The sequence below is a fragment of the Chroicocephalus ridibundus genome, chromosome 10 (assembly GCF_963924245.1).
Source record: "Chroicocephalus ridibundus chromosome 10, bChrRid1.1, whole genome shotgun sequence".
Classification (NCBI taxonomy): Eukaryota; Metazoa; Chordata; class Aves; order Charadriiformes; family Laridae; genus Chroicocephalus; species Chroicocephalus ridibundus.
Window position 1 is genome coordinate 19,640,212 of NC_086293.1, and position 23,919 is coordinate 19,664,130.

General features: G+C 44.6%; 1 protein-coding gene across 3 annotated transcripts in view; it reads right to left on the minus strand.

The window, feature by feature from the left end:
* Positions 1-23,919, minus strand: part of SETD5 (SET domain containing 5) — a 68,870-nt gene that overhangs the window by 23,613 nt on the left and 21,338 nt on the right. The window contains exons 2-13 of one of the 3 annotated variants that reach the window (XM_063347600.1): positions 18,506-18,680; positions 14,578-14,683; positions 13,492-13,703; positions 13,112-13,170; positions 12,538-12,725; positions 11,522-11,560; positions 9,722-9,964; positions 4,616-4,764; positions 4,179-4,296; positions 3,643-3,752; positions 3,111-3,360; positions 2,818-2,898 (exon numbers count right to left, since the gene is read on the minus strand). In XM_063347600.1, coding sequence (XP_063203670.1) covers positions 2,818-2,898; positions 3,111-3,360; positions 3,643-3,752; positions 4,179-4,296; positions 4,616-4,764; positions 9,722-9,964; positions 11,522-11,560; positions 12,538-12,725; positions 13,112-13,170; positions 13,492-13,703; positions 14,578-14,683; positions 18,506-18,576 — 1,626 coding nt within the window. In that variant the 5' untranslated portion in view covers positions 18,577-18,680. The remainder of the gene's footprint in view (positions 1-2,817; positions 2,899-3,110; positions 3,361-3,642; positions 3,753-4,178; positions 4,297-4,615; positions 4,765-9,721; positions 9,965-11,521; positions 11,561-12,537; positions 12,726-13,111; positions 13,171-13,491; positions 13,704-14,577; positions 14,684-18,505; positions 18,681-23,919) is intronic. The other 2 variants (XM_063347601.1, XM_063347602.1) reach the window with 2 other exon arrangements.

Genomic DNA, 23,919 nt, shown 5'->3' on the forward strand with positions numbered 1-23,919 from the left:
CAAATAGAGCTACTCACTAATGACCAAACACTAGAAGCAAACAGAAGCCAGAGGCTACAGAAGTAAGTGAATTGGTAATTTGCAGCAAGTATAACACGCCACACAAACTGACTAAAATCATCCAGATTCATTCCTTCCCTGATGTCAGGAGATGACCCAGCTCAAAAATAAGAGCTTTTGTTCGAGCAGCTTACATAGTGGATAAGAAAAACAGAACAGGAGAGAATAGAGAGGCAAAACAAAGGCATTTATTAGGTAGACAGAAAGGACAGGAAATCTTATCACCTAGCTGTGTCAGAAATAATTGGTAATTATGCATGTAAAAAGGTCCAGTACAATAATGCTGCAGTGACTGGCAAAAAGCAGGCTGAATCAAGTGAATTTTAAGAAGTGGGGTCAAGTGCCTTCTGAGACTTGTCATGGAGGAGAAAATATCTTGAAGCACACAGCAGTACTCAATCACAGCAGCCTGGCCTTTACAGTTTTCCGTTCAAAAATATTCAATAGACACACACAAAAAAATAGAGACGGAGAAAACTATAGATAAAGGTATTTATCTGGTGCCAAGTATAGAAAACTGAATCTCATTAAAGGAGATTAACTGGTGTAATGCACAGGAATAGGGTTTACAGGCCAATGGGAAACACTTCACTTTGTCTTCTTGAACTATACTGTCCCAGGAAAAGATCAGCTTCCTTGAATTAAAATGAAATCTTCCCTCCAATCTTAAGGCCAGTCTGATTGGTGACTGCTCTTATTCAAATTTCAATAGAAACTGACTGCTTTATCTTGCCTGTTCTAAAAAATCCATAAAATAATCCAAGGATCTCTCTGCTGGATGGCCCTCAGCTCTGCAATCTGCTGCACCATCTCCACATTTAAAGCATTCTCAGGAAATTTACACACGGAAGATCCCTATCTCCGATTAGAGAAAGAAGGCTGATTAGGGTATTTGGTGAACAAAGGAAAAACAGGGAACTCCAAGCTCCAATAAATTTGTTGCCTAGCAGGAAGGATGAAGCACTTTTTCTTCCTTGGGTTTCTGGTTGGTTGGTTGTTTTTTGGTTTTGGGTTTTTTTGTGTGTTTTTTTTTTTTTTTTTTTTTTTTGGGGGGGGGGAACTGACAAATTGACAAAACAAAACAAAGCAATCAATGACTTAACTAGAGACAAAACACCTCCACTGACATGCATAAAACATTCTAATCCAGGAAGCAATCCCAGGTGCCATAAGAAGCACAATAAAAAAAACCCAAACAACCCAACTGCTCTACTCAGCACAGAAGAGGGCCAAGAAGGGACTGTGTTATCAAAGATCCACGAGCACTAAGAAATATTTTGATCAAGAAGACTAAAACAACAATTTGGGAGCACAAAGGGATTTCTTAATAAAGAACATAACAAATTTTGTTGATTTGTGCTGATAGTGCTGTTGGTGGTCTACCCCTCAATCAACTTTGGCCACTCGATCCTCCCCTTTTCCCACACGGCAACATGTTTATGAACACACAGAGGGAACGGATATACGTTAACAATCTTAACCCAGCAAAACGGGTCAAGTTTTAACAAGAATCAGGTTCTGGTTCATCGTATGGGTCCATAAATTCTTGTACTGGCAATAAGGAAGGGCAGCAGGAATATAAAAAGGGTACAATTACCTTTTTTTGAATCTGGTGCCAAGTGTCTTGTTAATGGTATGTTATGTACTACAGAACAGCCCTGAAAGTACCAGTTAAACCTTGCAACCAGGAAACAAACCTGTTGTGTACCTTCTGCAGTACATCAACATAAATCCTGCGATGTGGAGTCAGCCTGGTTGTTACTGTTTTGTTTTTAACGTATTCATCAACGACCTGGACGAGGGGACAGAGTGTATGCTCAGCAAGTTCGCTGATGATACCAAACTGGATGGGGTGGCTGACACCCCAGAGGGCCGTGCTGCCATCCAGCGTGACCTAGACAGGCTGGAGAGCTGGGCAGAGAAGAACCTAATGAGGTTCAACAAGGACAAGGGTAGCGACCTGCACCTGGGGAGGAAGAACATCAGGCACCAGTATAGGTTAGGGGTGGACCTGCTGGAAAGCAGCTCTGAAGAAAAGGATCTGGGGGTCTTGGTAGACAGTAAATTATCCATGAGCCAGCAGTGTGCCCTTGTTGCCAAGGCGGCCAACGGAATTCTGGGCTGCATAGGGAACAGCGTGGCCAGTAGGTCGAGGGAGGTCATTCTCCCCCTCTGCTCTGCACTGCTGAGGTCACAACTGGAATATTGTGTCCAGCTCTGGGCTCCCCAGTTCAAGAGGGACAGGGAACTACTGGAGAGAGTCCAGCGTAGGGCAACTAAGATGATGGAAGGGTTGGAGCACCTCCCTTATGAGGAAAGGCTGAGAGAGCTGGGACTCTTTAGCCTGGAGAAGAGAAGGCTGAGGGGAGACCTTATTAATGTTTACAAGTATCTAAAGGGTGGGCTGAAGGAGGATGGAGCCAGACTCTTTTCAATGGTTCCCAGTGACAGGACGAGGGGTAACAGGCACAAGCTGGAACACAGGAAGTTACGATCAAATATGAGAAAAAACTTCTTTATGGTGAGGGTGACAGAGTGCTGGAACAGGCTGCCCAGGGAGGTCGTGGAGTCCCCTTCTCTGGAGACTTTCAAGACCTGCCTGGATGCAGTCCTGAGTAACGTGCTCTAGGCAATCCTGCTTTAGCAGGGGAGTTGGACTAAATGATCTCTAGAGGTCCCTTCCAACTCTGAAAAATCCCATGATTCTGTGAAGGAAATCCTAAGGGGGATGAAACGTGGACTGAGAAAGGTACTTGCCCGTCGGTTGTGCACCAAGGCTCCCTGCTCATCTACAGGCTCCTCTTTCTCCCCTTCTTGTTTCTCCTCCTTCTCTGCCACCTGAGAGAGAAGCCCAGACTTAGTTTGTCAAACAAAATCCGGTGCTGTTTTAAAGTTACCAAGATTCCCATGGTAATCTAAGGTGCAAAAGGTTTAAAAAAGGCCTCCTGCACTCCTGCACTTTCTGTTCTGAAGATTCCAGTACTGTATTAGATCAGATTCCACACCACAGAATGACAAAAATACATTTAACAAAGTGTCAAGGGTTTTACCTCATTGTCACTGACCGCTGCAGGTCCCTCGGGAACTTCCTCCGTTTGTTGACTGCTGTTCTCATCCGATGCAATGCCCTGCTGTTCCATTTCTAGTTCCTTTCGACGGGCTTTTCGCCGGCGTGTTTCTGCCCCAATCAGTGTGCCTAAAACAGGTGGAGGTAGGTGTTCTGCAGCATTTGGGCTACGTTTCTGCACAGGGCAATTCCGGTTCCCCTTGTGACACGCACAGTCCACTTTATAGTTGCTGCTCCAAAACACAAACATAATTCGTGTCACTCTTCATTTCTCAACCCTTGTACAGAGACATTCAATGCATCTCCTACTAAACATCTCACCACGTGCCAAAGCAAGGACAGCAGGCTACCTTATGGCCTCTATTGGAGAATATGCCAGCAGAACTGGACAGAATAGCCGGAAAATGCAATTCAGTAGAAAACGGAGCAAAATGTAGAATGCGAGGAAAGGGCTGGAGGAAGATGTCCAGTCCAGGAGGGCAGTGGAGAGCTCCTGGGCGAGGTGAAGGACTCACCAGATGTTGTACTCATAGTCAAAGGCGATGGTAACCTCTGTGTCCTTGGCAATGGTGGCAACAGCATAGATACACAGGTGGATCATCCCATCAGCAATCACATGACGAACCTTGTTAAACAAAGCAGAGAGAAACTAACATCTCCACAAGTTGCACTTCTTAATTCCAAGAGGGAAGCCTCCTTCTGCAAAGTAGCTCTTATCTATTCCATGAATAATTAGCCTAAATTCTCCATAGGGAAAAGCCTGCTTCACTGCTCTTGTCTCATCCTGTGCTTTTCCACTTACACTTACTACCACCTGCTTACCCTAACTATCATTCTGCAGCCAAACGCAAGCCATAAAAGAAACCTTTTCTTCCCAAAGAATACCCTCATGTTCCCAAACTTTCTCATCTTCCAAGTATACACCATCAAACAAGCAAGAGATGCAGACAATCTACCCCATTTACTGCACTTTAAGTCTGAATAGTCCTAAGAAGGGAATGCACTAGGCCTAAGTAAAACATATTGCAGTGATGGTGAAGAGAGAATTTACCTCTGCATTTGGAGTGCAGGAACGCCTGATGAACCTGGCATCATTACCAAAGGTGCGGGCATCAACACACATTTCAACGCCATTGAACTTGGAGTAGAACAGCACAAAGGGATATGGCCTGGAGAAGTAACAGAATGTCTCAATCCCAAAATACCCAATTCCCATGGCTCTTATAACAGGTGTCCCTCACGTCACTGGAAGCAGTGCTTCCATCAGCGCTATTGCTCTGGACACTTAAGCGCTTCCATCATCACAGTTAAACAGATCTACTTCATAGGGTTTTGGTCCATAAGCGGAGCATCAAGCCGAGGCTGTATATTTAATTTCACGTTTCTATGGATGGCACAGCTGACAAGGGCCCTGTAGAGGCCCCCACAGAGACACTAGTCTCTCCGTGCCATGATGCTCTCATATTAATCACTTCATAGTACTCTTACTTTTTGAAGAAATGCCCATTGACCTCGAATTGCTGTCGTAACATAACCTTTCCTCGATACTCAATTATGAGGGTATCTAGGGCCAAGTCTCTTGCTGCCCTCAGGATCTTCCGGTGCTTCTGAACCCGAGTCACCCTTCCCAGCTGCAGCTGTAACAAAAACCAGAGCAAAACACGAGAATTTAAAGCAAAGGCCTCTAACTCATGAAGAATATTTTATCTATATGAAAAGAAAAATTACTCTAGTAGCAACACACAGAAACTCTGCCAGGTGAATACATTGTTTATTCTGTAACAGTTTAGTAACGACTAATGACCTTGATAATATTTATCAAAAGCAAAGAGTATTTATTCCTTTCTTTCAACAGCAAGTCTCACAAATATATCAGACCAAGTATTTCAGTCTTGCAGCTAGGAGGCATAACCAGACCTGTCAGTTGCTGCTAACAGGGAACTGCTCTGCAATTACGGCCACTGTCACAGCCTGAATAACTCAAATCTTCCCTAAATTGTGGGTTGTCACATATTCAGAGGAAAAAACCACAAGCTTTTCCTTCTGCAGAGGATGGGAAATTCTAGCTAACAGGCCAAAGACTTAAGCTGGCAATTTCTATACCCACCCAGAAACTCCTCTTCCATCTGCCTGCTCAACTAGTGCTATAGATGTTGGTTTGGTTTGTGGGGTTTTTTTAACACGAAGAAACACATTTTTCACTAAGCAGTGACAGGTTGCTGAATCTTCTTTATATGTTAAAGTCTACAGTTCTATTACAATGGATTTTCACAACAATGTGTCTTGACAGTATGAAACCACAACATTCTTTAAGCACAGACATCCAAATAAAACACATTTTATGGAATAACGGAAGGGATATTATAAGTACTAGTGCACAGGAAAGACTTCTTCCATAAAAACAAAGTACTTCTCTTGCTTAACAGATTGAACTTCTCTGCAAGTAAAAATTGTGTGAAGACGGCTGGCTGCCTCACCACAAGAGCTGTGCCTGCTCTTTCCTAAGCATGCTATTCACCGCTCATAAGGACCCAGTTTTAATACTTTTCCGGAGTGAACTGAGGCATAAGTGTTCTTACTTCAGTAGTAATGACAGTCATCTATCTAAATCAGAACTAAATCACAAGATTTTATTAAAAGCAAGCTCCCAACTTCTACTGATAAAACTCTCTTGTTAGAAACAGCTACTGAGCAGTCTGCTCAAATGGATAAAAACCACATTAGCTTAAGAAGGGGGTCAGTCTGGACAATGACAGAAGGTATGATGTTCTAACCTTGTGGAAATAAAGTTAATGCCTTAAGGCAGCACTGGGAACCAAGTGAAACCCTCCGTACTGACCATATGAAAGTACTGAACGACAGACATATTCATTTTTTTTGGTAGCAATCTTGTATGCGCTCCGAATTAAACCTCTTTGGGAAGAAGACGACTTCCGTTGTTTTAATATGACATTATACTGCAGATCTTGGATCACCCAGTAAAGAAAGATCTATTTATTGACTTCTCTTACTCAGGTCCAGGATAAAGACAGCGTTATAAAAATATTCATTTGAAACCTATGCAGATGGGAGTGATGGTCTTGCTATTCCAGACCTCCTCTTAGAGATATAACTTGCCTATGTTGTATATCTCTTTTTCATACCACTGTATCTGCCAGCAATTGGAAAAACCTGCATGCACGTATTGAAGACAGAAAAGCCTTGCAGGGTGTCGTTCATCTCTTCTTATCTCAGGTCCTGACAGAAGCTCACAGAGGATTCCCCAAGTCTACTGAACTGGCATAAAAGAAACATGTTATTTCCAGATTAAGAAGCCACGCTGATGCCCACAATTTCTGATCAACAAACCCACGACACAAGTGAACTGTAGGATAAGACTGTTTACATTGCTGAGAATAGTGACTGAATTATTTTAAAAACATTGGATACACTTTGTACTATCCAACTGTGGTAACAGAGAATAAATAAATGGGACTAGATTTGTCAGTGCATGACAAAAGGAGATAAGGAGAAAGTGTCTGAAGTTAGTAGGTAAATTAGGTCTGAGACACAAGCGTGTCTCCAGTTGAATAATTTTGTTTCTATACTACCACTTGTTTGTGGTTATAATCGGTTTCTCATCTAAGCTGGCCCTACGCAGGAGGGTTGGACCAGACCACCTTCAGTGGTTCCTCCCAACCTAAGTTATTCTATTACTCTATCAAATTATCTTGGTATCTTTCAGAGATGGGAGTTCATGTCTGGTAGCCTTCACTCTCACCTTTGGCCCATGACTGAGTTGTATTACTGTTCACCTCATGCTGGAAAACAGCTTGGGGTACACAGGTGGGATAAGGTGGGGTGGGGGGAGAAGAGAGCCCATGAAAGGAAAGAGAAGCTCTGCATCTGTAAAACTTAACAATTATTGGAGTTTGGTTAAACAGGAATGATCTCATAGCTTTTCTGATAAGACCCCAGCTCAGCTTGTTTTCATTCTCTGAATTTAGAAATATGAAGAGGATTAGCTGCCATGCTTTCATGTGTGAAAAGAACAAACGATTTTATTCATGTCATAGGCTAGGGATTGCTGACTGCTCATCAGACAAAACTGTTCCGGTATGTTTGCAGAGCAACATCTGCATAATACTCAGCGGCTTTATTTTATAAAGGCCCTTTTGCTCTTCACTTCAGAATGTGAAATCAATCAGGGGTTTGAGCTCAAGTCAGCAATTATCAGAGGCAACAAAGGGCAAATACTGACCCTGGGTTTGGTTTGGCAACCAGCAGGCAGAAAAGTGATTCACAGCTTTCAGTCCGTCAAGCATCTGGCAGCAGCCAGCACTAAGATGATTTTATTCACGACACTGAACAGCTTCATATTTTCACGAGTTTCCCTTTGCATCATTAGGGCAGTTGAGAATTGTTTTATCCAAAACATTCCAATGAGCAAAATCCCATATCCTGCATGTATAACTCCAAACCCATTCTTCCCTACTCCTCCTGGCTTGGGGAAGCTGTTAGGTCACGCTTTCTTTGTCTTTCTCTCTTCTTTTTTATTTTTTTTTAAAGTATACACTTGCATCATTGTTTACCCAAGTCAAACAATTCTCTCAACTGTGAGAGTATGCAGGGCATGTAAAACATGTTATTTTTATTCCTTTCTCCTCTATCCAGATTCTTCATGGCCAAATAGAGCAGTTGCGATACCCGTCTTCTACACACAGCTGCTATCTGCATATTGACACGACCTCCCTAATTTTTTTTTCTAGCTCAAAGTACCTATTTCCTTATCTGCCAGAAAAGCTATTTTTACATCCAGTGATGATATCTAGTTAAAAGAGAACTGATGCAAACCAAGAAGCCTTCTCAGTTTGCCTAACCAAGACGAGACAAATGAGTGGAACAAAAATAGAAAGTTCAGGACGAGAGATCACGCACTCCACACCTGTGCAGGCTATTCCTCCTCACAACACTCCGCCGCCATCTGCTACGCAGAGAAAACAAGGATGACGTAAGGGTTGACAAGCAGCAGCCTGGGACAGCCCACCTGGTCTTTCCTCAGTATCCAAGAGGAACTACAAAGTCACTAAAGTCCCTTTATACTTTCCCAGCATGCACAACAATAGGTACCTACCTACAGCTTGTTTAGAGTAACTGCAGCTCCCTATGAAGTTTTGCAACTTTCTATCTTTTTGTTTCTTTGGGATATATCACATTTGCAGTCTTCTGATTTGGAATGCTGGCCACTTTTCCCTGTGGGAAAACCTATGTCTGTACAGGAAGGGAGAGGGCAAGAGAGCATGACAAGAACAAGCACATATATGTATATCTTTCATAACCATGTACTCCTGCTGTACTCTATGACGGTGAGAAAGAAAAAGAAACAGCATATGTTTTATTACTTAGTTCAGGACTTTTCCTCAAACTTATATGAAGGAGACAGAAGAGTTTACATTTAGACTTGGAAAATATTAAGATTTCTAGAGAAGCAGAACTTTTTCTTTCCTGTATTTCCTCAGTTGCTCTCTTTAGGAAGGCTACTCACATAGCCAAGTAGAAGTGTTTCTCCCCAACCCCCACAGAAGTCTTATTATTGCAGGACTAGAGGCAAGAGTGGAAGGAAGTTGGGTCCAAAGTCCTCTTTCTGCACTCTCCCTTACTGGCAATATCTGTGCTCTGCCTGATGTGCTTCACCTACATGAAAGCAGAGGGAAAGGTGAGAGGGAGCACGTGAACTTCACAGAGTGGTGAGTCAGCTGATATAAACAAGAATGATTCAAGCACAAACATATACCTGATATTCAGGTTTCTGACTCTGCTCCCCTTCTACAGAAGAGGTGCCCCACATCTGTTTTGGAGCCCATCCTTTTCAGTTGCACCTATCTCCATTCTCCTGGACAAGGAAGCCCCACAAAGCCTGAAATGAGTGGGAATGCTGCTCTCTGTTCAATGAAACACGGACCAGACGAAACATCAGCTGAGAAGAGTAGTAGGGAGGACACACACCACACAAACACATCCTTTTCCTGTTTCTCCTTGTCTGCATGCACTCCATAAAGCTGGCAAGACACCAATCATCGCGCATCTCAAAAGAGAAAAGTTACTGGGAGACAGCTCCCTAAAATCAATTACAGTTGTGCAGTATTTTAAAGTTACCAGAGTCCAAAGAGTCATCCAAAACACTGCAATAATGTTGAAAGATTCTTTAAAATAGTTTTCCACACAGCATGAGCCAGAAAAAAAAAAAAAAAAAGGAAAAAAAAAGGACTGGAAAACCCAGCTGGAAAGCAGGGAATTTCTATCTCCAGCAAGTGGTAGATCTGGTTCTGCCTCAAGCCATTCAGCGACCAAAAGTATTTATGGTAAAATACCTGTGAACCATATCATAGAACTGTACAAAATATTCCCAACTTAGCAACACTGGTTTGGTTGAATGCGAGTGTTTCCGAATCTGTCTTGGTACTGGCATCTCTTCTGTTCCCTTTTACATCACATCTATGCCCATCGGTCTGAAATGACATGACCAGCTACGGTATTTTTCACCCATGCCCACACCTTATGCCTAAAAACCAGCGGACCTGACCTACCCCACACTTCTGTCACAATGGTTCTTACCTGCATCTGGGATCCGATAACAGTATTATTGCAGGCCAACTCCGTTTTGTTGATTGTGTCTAGCATAGCAGTTTTGCCCACATATTCTTTATTAGAGTTCAGATGACGCTCCAACAAGTTCTGTACATCAGCGCTGTATTGGTTAGTAAAAGCTTCTTCGTACTGATCTGTCCAGAGCCGTATTCGATTCTCCCACCCTTCAGCTGTGTTTTCATCCAAGGCATGTGCTTCAGAAGGGGAATTCTGCACCAAACAGCAAAGGGTGAAGGGCTGCCGCACAACAGGAAAAACCTACCCACAGTGCTCTGAGCGTATGAATATGCTACAAAAAAGACAAATCTATTCCAATCTAAGAAAGCGTCGGTTATGAGAACACTTTTTTCAGACCCTACATGCTCCAAAACATTGTACAACAGTGCCACTTAGGAATCTACGGACAACTCTGTGCAGGACTAAGACCTCTTGAGAGCTGGTACTCGGCACTGTTACATACAAGAAAATTAAGCCAGTACATGGCCAGAAAAAGTTCTTTTTAAGTCACTTTGGAAAAATAATTAAGTAGATTAAAAAAAGCAAAGGAACAGAACACACAAAGGCAAATAAATCTCACATAGGCTTGTCTTACAGTCAACCCACTCATGTCCAACATAACGCTAGATGATGCTGATTGTATCTCAATCTTTGCACTGACTGATCCCAAAATACTTCTGAACCCTCTAGCTAAATGGTCACAAAGGTTTGAAAAAACTGAAAGTAAAGCATAAGCTAACACCCAGAGGGTTAAAACTGCAAGTCCTAAGCAGTGTAAAGAGGAGAGGGCAAAATCGGGTAATTCATTTATACCATCTTGGAGGGAAAAAAAGAAGCTGGTAGAAAAAAAATATAATTAAGCTTCATTCATTACTTGACAACAGTTGAAGTAATTCAACAAATGATATTCCAGAGGTCAGTAACTTAACTGGCTTCATAAGGGACTGACACGCATGTGACACTGAGGTATTAGTGACAAGGACCGCTGAAGAACAATCGTTTTTTTTCATTATATATATTAAAAGCATTAAGAGTTTTAATGCATTTTTACGCTCTCAAGGCACTTGCATACTATGGAGATAGGTGCATATGACAGACACACCACAGGATTGTCTTGTTTCCTCTGAGCCACCTGCTAGGAGCCAGTCAGCTGCAGTACTGGGGTCAGGTGGAACTGAGTGAGCTTCAAGGCAACTCTTGTGTTTCTAGGATCATGTTTAGCCCTAAGCGCAAGCCTATTTTTTTTGTCAAATAAGCTTTGTATCAGACAGCCACACCTACCAGTATTTCATGAAGTCAGAGGTAACTATATTGTCCCATCCATCCCTAGTTAAGAGGGTGCTGAGAGAAACAAGGCAACACTGCTAGGGACACCCAACATTAAACTTGTGTGCTACTTTGATGCCCAAGCTTAAAATACCTTTGATGTAATCAAATGATAACTGACCTCACAGAAGTGGCCACAACCAGTTCTACATTCCTTACATCAAACACCCCACTCCCAGGTGTCATGAATCAGTCATATCTCTTGGAACTGGATGACATTAGCTCACAGAAAGCGATGAGCTATCTAAAGCAAAAGCAAGGTTCAAGGTGCAATTCCTGTATTACCCTTTCGAACAGGCCTACTTGCAGTGCGTGGTAAAGCTTGCGATTATTCTGAGGCTGGTCCCACAATCAGAAATTCCCCAGGCAAACCAAGAGAGGCACAAAGCTACAGGGGGGAAAAAAACCCCACCACCATCACAGAAGCTTCTCAATTCCACTCACCTTCATCCTCAGAGACTTCCGTGATCCCTCTCGAAATGCCTGTTCCCCGAACAAGGAGAGAAAGAGAGAGAAAAACCAAAAAGTATTATATAACCTTTCCTCAGAATTAGCATCCCAGAACCACACTAGATCTTACTCCAACAGACCAACCGTTAACAAAAGACAACAAGAATTACAGGAAGACCTACGCAAGAAGCAATGGACTTGAACAAGAAGACTCCACAATGCAAATCCAGTGGAAACTGCTGAAAAGCTTGATGGTCAGGATTTCTGAACTAAAAAGGCCCACATCATATTTAGTAAAAATCTCAAGATCAAAACCAAAACTGTCCTGACTAACCCCACTTGCTCTGACAGAAGAAAGGGCCAGCAACAGAATCAAGCTGGTTCACAACAAAAACCCTCACACGGCTCCTGCTCTCAGCCTTGTTTTTAATCAGTGCCTACCAGAAGAACTTCAAGGGAAACCTAACCTCAGGAAAACCATAGTAAAGCTGGCAGATGATGGGAAAGAACCAGCTGCTCACACACTTGCATTCCAATATAAGCAACCCAAAATTATTTCAGCCCCCAAACCCTTGCAAACAAGACAGTAAAGTCATCCCTTAACAAATGCTCATCATTACCTACATAGTTTTCCAAACAGGCACTACCTCTGTCCCTGAAGAACTGCACCAAGAAGCTCTGCAGCCCAGATTCCTTAACATAGCCCGCTAAGAAATGCCATGCTCTCTTCATTTCTCATCCCACTCACAGACTGCCCCTTTGCCACAAACAAACAGACTCCAAAAGCTATTTCCCCAAATCCTAATGGAGCAGAAGGAAAAATATATGAGTCCAAGCTCTGAGCATGAATGGACAGCATTGGGAAATAAGGGTGGAGTTTCAGTAAGGTAATTTTTAAACAAACAGCCACGTACTCTAGCAGGTCACAAATACAAGGCGTCACATTATTACATGAGAAAGAGCAATTCCTTACAGGACAAAAGTTTCTTGCCTCATCTCATTCCACATACCTTGATCTTTTTGGCCTTTGGAGCAGTGCGAGCTTTTTCTGTACTCCTCTTCCTCTTCTTAGGTTTGCTTCTACGGACGCGGTTGACAGTCAGCGTGATGCTTGTGGGGGTGTGCTGGGTAGCTGTGTACAGCACTGTAGAGGGAGATAGTTCTTCATCCCAGCTCTCAGTTGCACTGCTGTCCCCACCTATAGGGAGGAGTGCTTCATTAGCAACATTTGAAGAAAGAACCCTTATGTCCGTTTTCATCAAGATAACTTGATGACCCTGCATAGCTTCTTCCCTGAGAAAACCATACCACCTCAGTTTTCCCACCCAAACTGGGAACAGTTCTCCCAGACTTCTCACAGAATGGCACTGATGAACATTTTCCTTTTCCATTCACAAGATAATCTCATTTTCCCAAGAGCTAACTGAGGTGAGGCAGAAGGAGAGGAGAAAATCCCAGTGGTTGGGAGGCAAAGAACATTAGCTGGCACTGATCACAGTTAGATGACTACAGCAGCCAAGAGACAAAGGTCTTGTAGAAGAAAAGCAAAAGTCACCATTATCAGAATTACAGCCTCAAGCTCACCTGACACGTTGTCCTGCTTCCGGCGGCGGAGTCTGATCACCTTCCCCCTGCTCATTCCTCTGCCAAAGGAGAATGCACAATTGAAGCTGGTTTGTAGGAGTAAAGTCACTTGAAATTCAACAGGATGTCACAAGATGCGTGCCCTCAGTGGGGCCCAGGATGATAAGAACATCGATTTAACATCCTCATCTCCACTCCTGGTGCCACCAACACTTGTCAGGCTGACAACGCAAAGGAGGAGGGTCAATACTAGGGTAAAGCACTGGAAAGAACGCTCCAGTTAGCAAAAGGAAGTCTGTCCCACAGCCCGAACGTGACACGGTTTGGTATGAGAAGTCAACATGAGGAGCAGTCCAGATCCACACTGCACCAAAGCTTACCTGCACTTTTCACACTTGAGGAGGAAACCATCTTGGGAGACACTGCAGTGGCACCAAGTGGGAATTGATTCTCCTTCTGAGGAGCTCTCACTGTCCCCGGAGTTCTCCTCATCAGGCGAGTGCAGGCCGTTCAGTTCTGCACGAGGTATAATGGTCTGAACAGGAGGAGAGGCTGGCGGCGTTGGAGGAGGAGGGGCTCCATAATTATGATCCTGAAAACGAGTATTTGCAGTACTACTTTTAACATGAAGATATGATGCCTAGAAACTGAAGTCCCAAATCCACAGTTCCCAGGTTATTATTTAACAACTGGTGTAAAACAGTAGTCTGAATTCCTCAATCTACCAAGAAGGTAAAGCAATAGCTCTGAAAGCTGTAAATTATTTTCTTCTGCACCAATGAATTATAATTTAAAACCTATGAGAACAACTAGGCTATTTCAACATTAGCTGTTGTGCTGCTAATAACCTGAGATGACATCAGTGGTCAAACACTGGAACTGGTTGCCCAGAGACGTTGTGGAGTTTCCGTCTGTTGAGATATTCAAAACCCAACTAGACACAGTTCTGAGCTACCTGCTCAAGCAGAGTCAGCTTGAGCAGGGGGGCTGGAGTACACAATCTCAAGAGGTCCCCTTCCAACCTCAATGATTCTATGACATCCTGTTCATCCCATAGTTTCAAGCCACGCTCCCACTCTTCCTGACTGTTCTTTGTTTCTCATAGTCATAAGTTACCAATATGAAAACCTGCGTAGTTGAAACAAGTACAAATAGTGCACAATAAACCAAATGGGGCATAAAATTACCACCAGAAAAATATTATATATTCATACTTCATTCATATACTTCATTCAGTTAAAAATCTATCACCTAGAACACTAATAAAACTTGCTATAGAGTATGCAAGACTTCACAAACAATAAACACACAAATGCAAAATGTATGGCAGAACTCAGCTGTTAACTCAGTGTTCCCTAATAAATAAGCCAAAACTCCTAAGGCTTACCAGGCAAAGAACTATGGAACAAGGAGAAAAGAGTAAAGTAGACAGTAAAGAGCTGATTCACTGCAGAGAGAGTACTCACTGCGTAAGGCAGCCCGCGATAGCTGTGTTTCTGGGTGGCCCCATAGCCGTGGCTGGAGTACACATTCTTCTCACTGACAGCTGGACTAGCTTCCACAGACTCTGGGCTGCAGAAAGGGCCAGAAGTAAAACCCATCAATATAACATCATTTTTTTTTTAGTGCCAGTATTTCACTGCTCTTTTCTATTCAACACATGAGCTCAAAATGAAGAAACTTCATGAAATTGAGGTCTTAATATGCGCTTCACTGGGCATCATGTGTGCAGAAGTTGTACAGGATGAACCTGCTTTCAACACAGGGAGGCAACTGAGTAAGGGCCACCCTGGATAAATCATTAAACTGTGTCTCAATCTGGGAAGTTAAAAAGATAATTAGCATGTAAGAAGCTTGGTTTCCTTACAGTTGAGGAAGTTGGGTCTAGTTCAGCATTCACATCTGAACTCAGCCAGCCTAATCTCAAAGCCACTGAACAGTACTGCCATGTTATCTCTGCAACAGCTTATTTCAAATAGCAGCTAAGCAGCTTTCCTGCATCTGTGCTTGCTTCTCTCCCCCTCAGATACTAACTGTTAGCCAAGTCCAACATCCTGCGACAAAGTCTGTGTGAAACCTGCAGCTATCCTGATAGCAATGACCAGGAGTCGGAGATTCCTGCTACAGAGAGGCAAGAAAATTCACGATCTGGACAGCCAGCAGCCACAAATCAGATTCACCCCGTGCTGTCGATGCAGCAACATGGTGTGCGGTGTGCTGAACAGGAAATTTGCTGCTGAGGTACAATGCACTCTTCCACCACACGGTGGTGAAAAAAAGCAGCTAAAAATGAAAGGTATATCCCCTTAGCAAAAAGCTGCAGAAACCCTGCTCAGGGAAGGGACAGCTGCAATTCAATGCAGGGAGCATTAGATAATGAGACTACAGACAGAACACCAGCACGGAATCACACTGGCTGATACAAGCAGGAGATACAAGTCAGCTAACCTCTGTACAGATTAGAAGTAGGGTCCATATCAGAATACAGCAGAATATTACTCAATCATGTCTGCAGCTGAAATCTTCTTCAGAATTTTAGCAGGGAGCTGAGCAAGCAGGAGCGAAAAATACAGGAAAGGAAAACTTTACCTTGGACCGCTGCCGCTCTGGTGAGATCTTGCAGGATTCTCAGCCCTACACTGTCAGCGTGAACCAGGTAGTACTCAAACACCATCGGCCAGTGGTCACGCGTGGGGCAGTGTTTAGGCACCACCCAAGAACACTAACCCCTGCGCCCTTTGGACTTCCTATTAGCTCTTCAAACCTCTGCTGCACTGAAGTTTGCCCCACCCTGGCACTAAACCTGATATACTCTCCAATGCACTAACCTTCTGAGCTTCTGGCTTACCCTGGAGTAAGGTGGATCTGTCTTTGCAACATAAAGGAGCAATAATTTATTGTACCAAGAACTGCAGAAAGTAGGAGACCTTAAACTATGCAAACCCCACTTCCATAGCTCAGGGTTTAGGCGCATGACGTGATAAATTCAGTTCTTTTTCAATATAACTACAGCCAGCTAAATTGTCAAAAGCAGGAGATACAGGCAGAGATACCTCTCAGAGGATATACTTCTTAATAAAAGACACCGTGTAGAGCTTGCCACATAATCCAACCTTGCTGGATCTTTGCAACAGTCCTTTAGGATTTCCAGATTGGTACAGAGTTAAATCCATGCAGGTTTAATTGTATTTTCAGAAACAACATTAGAAGAAAAAGAGCCTAAACAGCCTAAGCACCAGGTCCGTCCTCTGTCCAAGTCACCCACATTCCTAACTACAGTCAGCCTGGAATACCAGCAATGCTGCCGCAAGCATTAGCAATAAAACTTCAAGATTGTTGGTGCAACGGTGTCCAGGGGCAACAGTGCTGGGGCCCATGCTTCCTCAGCAGCAGCCCGCCAAGGAGCTCCAACAACTTCCAATATGCAGTCAGACTAACACAGCAAAACTACTCTGCAGCCTCCACGGCACCCTCAGATGAACACAAACACCCTTCAGCTTTTTTGCCTCCCCTCAGATATCAGAGGCCGGGGGAAGATGCAAAAGCTCAGCCTGAAAAGAGGGCCAGCTAGTTTTCCTTTTACCTTTTTTATCTTCCCCTCTGCCTTCCTGATGCACATCTTTGAAATCAATCCCTTATAAGAGACAAGAAGCTCAGGTACCCCAGACTTCATGCATCAAATTAGCTGAGTTTCAAAGGAGAAGTGGTGGATGGCCTTAACTTTGAACAGACTCATGAAGGACACTTCAGCAGTAACTAACAGTGCATCATGCAAAGTCTGCAGAACAAAGTCCTGGCATTCACAATTTTTAGAAAACATTCAGAGAAACCAATTCAGAAATCTTCAAAAGCCTTTTTTCAAAGCACTCCAGCCTAGCCTCAAGTTGGACCTACAAATTTCTTCGAACCAGCGAAAAAGAAAATGCTTTGCAGAAGGTTTACAGACAGTCTTTTTGATATTTAAATGTTACAAGGGACATGCATAGATATATCTGGCTCTCCTCTCTACCATGCTTAGCTCTGAAAGCAAAGTGCCTAGTACATGAGTAAACTATTTAGCACTCTTTCTCCTGTCATAAACAGTTTAAAATTCCTGCATGCTGAGTCTTTAAAGTGCTGGTGTGGGAGAAGCATGGTGACAAGCAATCCTGCATGTTAAACCTTAGAAAGTGAAGGATCATATACTCACTGCAGATGAGTGACTTACTAGATTCTGACTCCCTGTTTAAAAACAACATGTAAAAATATGGGCTTTAGGATGGAACGAAGCATCACGACAAAGAATGCCTAGAATGGGGCCAGTGCCAAGACAGACAAAAAAGAGCATTAGCAGTCTTGTGGGGAGTGCGACTGTGCAGTCAAACCCAGCGCGTAGTCAAATCAGGGCAAGATGGAAGGGAAAAAACAGTGATTCATACCCTAACTCGCTGCTCTTTAATAGAGTCTGGAGCAATATCTGTTCTACACTGATTAATCTGACATGCAGGTATTTGCACAGTCAGTACCTTTAAATAATACATGGGGGAAATCTGTCTCCAAAATGCCCTTTGTAAATTTGTTGTAAAGGGATGCTACAGTCCGTATTTCAAAGAAGGATGCAGGAAAGCAGGAGGTAGAAGCACACAGAAATAACTCGAGCCCTCCCTCTCACCCCCAACAAAAACACAGTACTCATCTGAGCTGACATCATTCTAACAAGGGTTTTAAGAAAAGATCACAATGCACTATTTTCTGGATTGGAAATGTTTCCAACTCCCGCAGAAGCATACTCTTTTAAAAGAAATGGTAACTCTCCTCCAACAGGCCTCAGAGATAGGACTACGGTGAGAGCCCTGCACAGGGTCTTGTGGCAGGAACCCTGAAGGTGTGCTTCTTGGAACGTGCTCAGGGGCAGAAACAAAATAAAGGTGTCTACAGAGGCTGACGCTGTCTCACATCTCTGGCCAAGCTCCAAAGGGCTCCAGAAATCAGTCATGTAAGATTGGTACTGAGACTGAGCTAGTAGGCTCAGCATGCTGACCCCTCATACAACACAGCTTTTGGAAAACGGGCTGGTTTGTACCTTGCCAATGTCAAACATGAGTACAGCAAACGCACAACTACCTGCACTTGAGTACAGACTTAGTAGCTAAGCTGATATAAACCCCATAGTTGAGTGCCTCATACTGTTAAGAGTTCTCATATTGCCCGTCTTCTGTGTCAAACTTACCAATTGCCATAACACTGCATTTGTTAAACACTTGTCTCTGCATTCATCTCTCACACAGCCAGCGGAGCAGCACCCCCTTTCTCCCGAGTGGAGAAAGCACCGGCACCGATCCTGCAGCCCCACTCCAGGGCAGGCCTCTCACACCCTCCCCTCCTCCTTCTCCTCCTCCGTGGGGTAACACTCACTCCGATCCTGCAGCCATGTCGGAGTAGGACGTATCTGGTGTGGTGACTCCCAGAGGGATTGCAATGCTCATGACGCCCGTCGGGGATCACGGAGTCCAGAGGGCAGCGACTGGCCGCTCCGAGGGCGGAGAGGAGCCGCAGAGCCTCGGCCAACACGTCACGGACATGGGGAAACCTACCGGGGTAGAAACAAAGCATTGCATCTCTGTTACAGGATGAGGTCTCCCTGTATACCCCTAGAGAGGGCTTTCACAGCAAAAGAAAAGCAGAAATAGATTTCCATCAGTGACATGCCACATCATTTTTACTTCATTTTCATACGTGGGGCCAGGGAACAGGTAGATGGTAGTAGTTTGGTGGGGGGGTTGTTTGGTTGGTTTTTTTACAGTCTTGGATTGACATGCAATGAGCTGCTCTGCCATAAAGCCGATAATGACAGTTCCCCCCTCCCCCAACTAAACTTACAACTAATTATCAGATAAGCAATCTATTAGCTCCTTCTGCATATAAGCAGCAGCTGTCACCTATCACCCACAGCCCTCCATCAGCATTTCCTAACTGCTTCCCCAAACAAGGTGCAGGCAAAGCCCCAGCTGGGAGGACAATGAGACAGAGCCAAGGTGGACTGAGCTGAGACCTCTCGCTCAAGACCAGCTTGTATTTGCATTCACTGGGCCCACAGCACGGGCAAGGGTGACCAGCAGAGTGGCCATCCCCGCACCACTGACAGCCTCCCCTCGGCAAGCGAGGCCCGTCCTGGATTCTGCGCCGATTACTCAGTCCGACGAGCCCTGACGCAGCGGGCCCCGACTTTTCTGAAAATCCCAGCTGACACCTCCCCGCGACAGAGCCACGTCAGACGTCTGGGCGCTCGCGCATAGGCCGCTGCGAGGAGAAAGACGGCAGGGCCATTGGCTCGGCGCGGGGAGCCGGGGTGAGTCACGGCGGCATGGCGGGGAGCAGCCGCAGGGACGGCAGGGAAGCCTGTGCCCAGGCTCCACCTTCCCTGCTGACCGCAGCGTTTCGCTAAGGCAGCCAGAGAAATCGCCGATAAACTCAAACTTCCGAGGGTCGGATGGCAGACAGAGGTAAAACAGGATCAGCTCCTCATTATGTAAATAACCTCAATAACCCAGACGTTCATAAAGGAGCCATTACTCTACGCAGCTCTAAAGGAACCCCACCACAGTACAGAGCAAGCATTTCAGCACACAGCAAAAGTAGCTCCAAAACCGAAGGAAAAAGGGCGACAATTTAGCCACCCTCTCTGCACGTTAAACTTTAAGGGCAGCCTTGAATAACTTTCGGCAGCCGTGCCCCGGATCCGGCAGCGCGGATGAGCCAGGCTGCGCTCCCAGCCGGCCGTCACATGCTCCCCGGCATCTCGGGGCTCTGCCAGCAAAACCCTCCCGGGCTACAGAGGGGCAGCCAGCCAAGTCCTCCCGCGGGGAGTGAATTTCTCACAGGGAACTGCCTTTGGACACCACAGTCCAGCCATTGTTTAACAGATTAAAAAAAAAAAAAACGCCCCAGAAACACAAAAACGCACACTCACTACGAGGGCAAATGAAGGAAGAGTGAGAGAGTCAAAAAGTTTAAATGCCACACACTATATTGCCTTTTTCCGTCTTAAAAGGCAAGCCGCTTCTCTTAGCACAAGGGAATACTTTCCTTCTTCAGTATACATCGCTAAGAGAAATCTTTCCGATATTATGACAGGCATACAGTGAATTGCAGAAGTAGCACATAAAGATTTCTACGTGGTCTGTGGCAATTCCCTGTTATGCCCCAAAGCAACAGTCTCGCGGGGAGGTGGGAGATGGAAAAGAAAACAGGCAGGACTCAGCTCACAAGCACCTCACACCCAAGACACCCCAGGTGTCCTTGAGTGTGTTTTTTTGAAATATAAAAATAAAAGGACCTTTAGGAAGTGCCTCATTTATCCTTTCTCATGCTTGTGACATTGACACCAGATGAGACAAACCGCTGCTAAAATACAGCTAAAAGCTACAGACATCAATCCCTGCTTCAACCCAGAGTCGCATAAAGCTCTGGGAAAAGGTTAAAAGAAACAGGACAGGTTTCTCAGTTTCTGAAGCACCTTTCCCGTTCCTAAGGGACACAGAATCCTTCCCTCCCTGCTCCCCGATATTTTTAAATACTTACTTAGATTATTTTTTTTTCATGGCCTATTGATCTCTTGCCTTTGCCATGACCATACCCAGCTGGCAGCAGCCTGAGATTTCATCAGGACTAATTCCAGACTCCTGCCTGCTTGTGACTCAGCAGAACCAGAGGATTTCAAGTGCAGCTTCTGGACTCGAGCATCACAGGGTATCTGGTCAGTCCCGGGGCAACTGGGACAAGTTTTCAGCCACTTCTCATAGGAAACCCTCTTTCCACCAAGGCTGTTCAAACACCAGACTGTTTCAGTGCAACAGAAACTCCCACTTTTGGGAAAGTGATTACTGGAGAATCACGAAATACCAAACAGAAAGGTTAGACAAGGCAAATTCCAGTTCAGTCGCTTTTGTGTTGACCCAGCAGTACTTGCCCAACCATCGCCCATGCTCAGATTTTGCTGTTTGTTGCTGCTGTTTTATGTGTACTTTCAACTCTGACAATGTAACATTCAAAATGAATTGCTGAGATGAATCTCAAGTGCTGTCCAAGACCACATCACCTTCAGGCTAGATTACAGTCTGGTCTTCATGAAACTTGGCCCGGTAACACCCAAAACATCAGCCTGCACAGAAAATACTGGGGTTGAGATCAAAACGTTTACCCATCAGACTGGCTAATTTCCTGCATATACAATCCCCAAGCTCCTTCCTACCTCTCCCCCCTAAAAATATACAGCTGTATCAGAGAAAGAAGTTGCACCAAGCTCTCTCCAGTGCCACTGGGAGAAAGTTTTCCTAAAATTCAAAGTCTTAATGAAAATTTGATGAGCTTCAAACCACAGCACAAACCTATCTCCCTTGTGATACAATTCTTCATGAAATCAAATAGAAACAGAAATTCTGATGGCCTAACAGGTAAATCACACTTAACTGCTTTTGAAAACGCAGGATTTAAAGCTATATCTTTTTTCCCACGTTTGGCATCTACACGCCTGCCTCCTTAACCAGTCATACCAGTATAAAGACACCTGGTCTTCCCCAACATCATCAGAACAGCCCAGATGAGCATCCACCCGCACAGCCACCCCAGCGCTGGGATCCCCAGTTCTCACTCAGCACACCAAGGGACTCACCCACTTTCCGACCAAAAACCATAAGTGGTTGCCTCAGCTAAAATGTAAATAGATGCTATTCAATTATTTCAGGTAACATCCTGTATCGACGGAAAGGACTGTAATAAATCTAAGCTGGCCGAGCGAAGGTTAGGCAACACCTGCTTTAACACTGAATTTAATTTTCAAAACCCTATTTAGGATGCAACAGCCACAGCGCTGCATTGGCTCACTTCCACAACCACTGCCACTCACGTTACAAATAAAGCAGATGCAGAAAATTTACTGCTGGAAACTCTTTTCAGTACTTGTGGTGTTAAAAGTAGTAGCAGGGGCGATCAAGCACGGTCAGTCAAACAGTTCGTTAGAGCTTCCACCTTCAAGATGTGGTTCTTCCCGTTTTCACTAGTGGTCTGGTCTCACAGGCACCTCCGGGCACCCGTGTGTGCAACACTTGGTGACAGACTCTACAGAAATATTTGTGAGAGCCATGAAAAATTCACCCGCAGACAAAAGCCCTGGGCACAGCCTCACAAAGCGCACTTGTTAGCTAAATTCAGGTGCCCTGGTTCCACCAACACTCAGTGCTGCTCGGGGGGTGTTAGACAATCTCAGGTCGGGGAGAGCCCTGCCCTTGCACCCTCCCATGGTCACAGGCTGAAGGCGAAAGCAGTTACCAAGCCAGACAGAGAGATTCAGCCTGTTTCTCCGCAGCATCAGTGCCAGTCTGTGAGTCTGTGTCTACAGAGGACTTAAAATATTTTAACGCTGTGCATCCAGCGTCTCATGCATTGCTGGGAATGATAAGAAGGTAACGCTGGTACAAAACATATGGTGGACAAACTAAGAAAAACCTCTTCCGATTATATACAACTTCAACACATGTGCCAGGGGAGGGAGGATGGGGAAATCCCCACTGCCTGCACTGACAATGGCCACTTCTCACGTATCTCTTGTTCACAGACAGCAAAGCACAAACAAGCGCTTCCTTTATCACTCCCTACCTCCAGTTATTGAATTCCCCAAACTGGATGCAGACCCGAGACTTTTGACAACCCAGGATCGCTAGCATCCAAATGATACCCGCCATCCTCCTCTTGGCAACAGGCCCGCAGGTCACCTATACAGGACGAGCTCCGTATATAACGAGCTGTGCACCTTTATGCTCCCAAGCTAGAACCAGTCATAAAATTCAAAGCACATTTTTCTCCTGCATCTCACGCTGCCATAGGCCAGAGCTGGTGACAAACTGGAAAGAGCAGCTCTGCCACGCTGCCTTCCTTGGCATCCTCTCCATCAGCCTCATCTGGGACAGAGCCAGCGAATTCTGACCAGTTCATACTTATGTTGCCATGTGCATCAGTAGCAAACTTCTCTGCAAATGGAGCAGTATAAAAAGCGTCAGCAGGCTTATGGATCTTATTCATTCACCTTTTCCCCTGTAAATTTCAGAATAGCCAAAAATCTACAGGACATCTAAGGTAAGCATGAAGTGCTTCAATTACCGTACTTAAAACGTCCCGTCTCACGAGCTGGTGCCACCCAAAACACACATGTGGTCCCCCGAGTTTAAGCAAGCACTGCCCGTTCTTTCCAGCACGCTCATAAACCTCATGTCAAGGGCAGATCCTCACAGAAGGGCAAGCACCTTTAGTGCAAACAGAATCAGATCCAGGGGTTTTGCGTTTAAAAAGGCTAGCTCAGAAATGCATGAAATTCCCAGAATTTCAGACACACCGTTCCATAAGGACACTTACACAGAGGCAGGGGCAGAGCAGACAAATCCTTAAGTCATTTAGTTGCAACCTACTCTGAAACATACAAACTTCTAGAAGTACTGAAACTGTGCCTCAATCTACCAATATAAACGCTTAAGTCTTCTCTGACAACAAGCTGGTTTCACTAAGCAGCAAGGAAACAACTGTGCCAGTTTTAAAAAATGAAATATTGACACGAGTATTTACTGTTATCATTAGTACCATATATCATCTGCTAGCTGCCTGACAAAGCACCACAGCAATCCATCCATCCCACGGGGTCTGGGAGAACTCAGTCCTGGTCTACACCAGAAAGGATCAAAGTTAACGGGCAACACAAGTATTCATTACTAACTACATATGCATACCGTGATAACCAAATTATTGACAAATATAGTGCAATGGTTAGAGATTTATCTGTC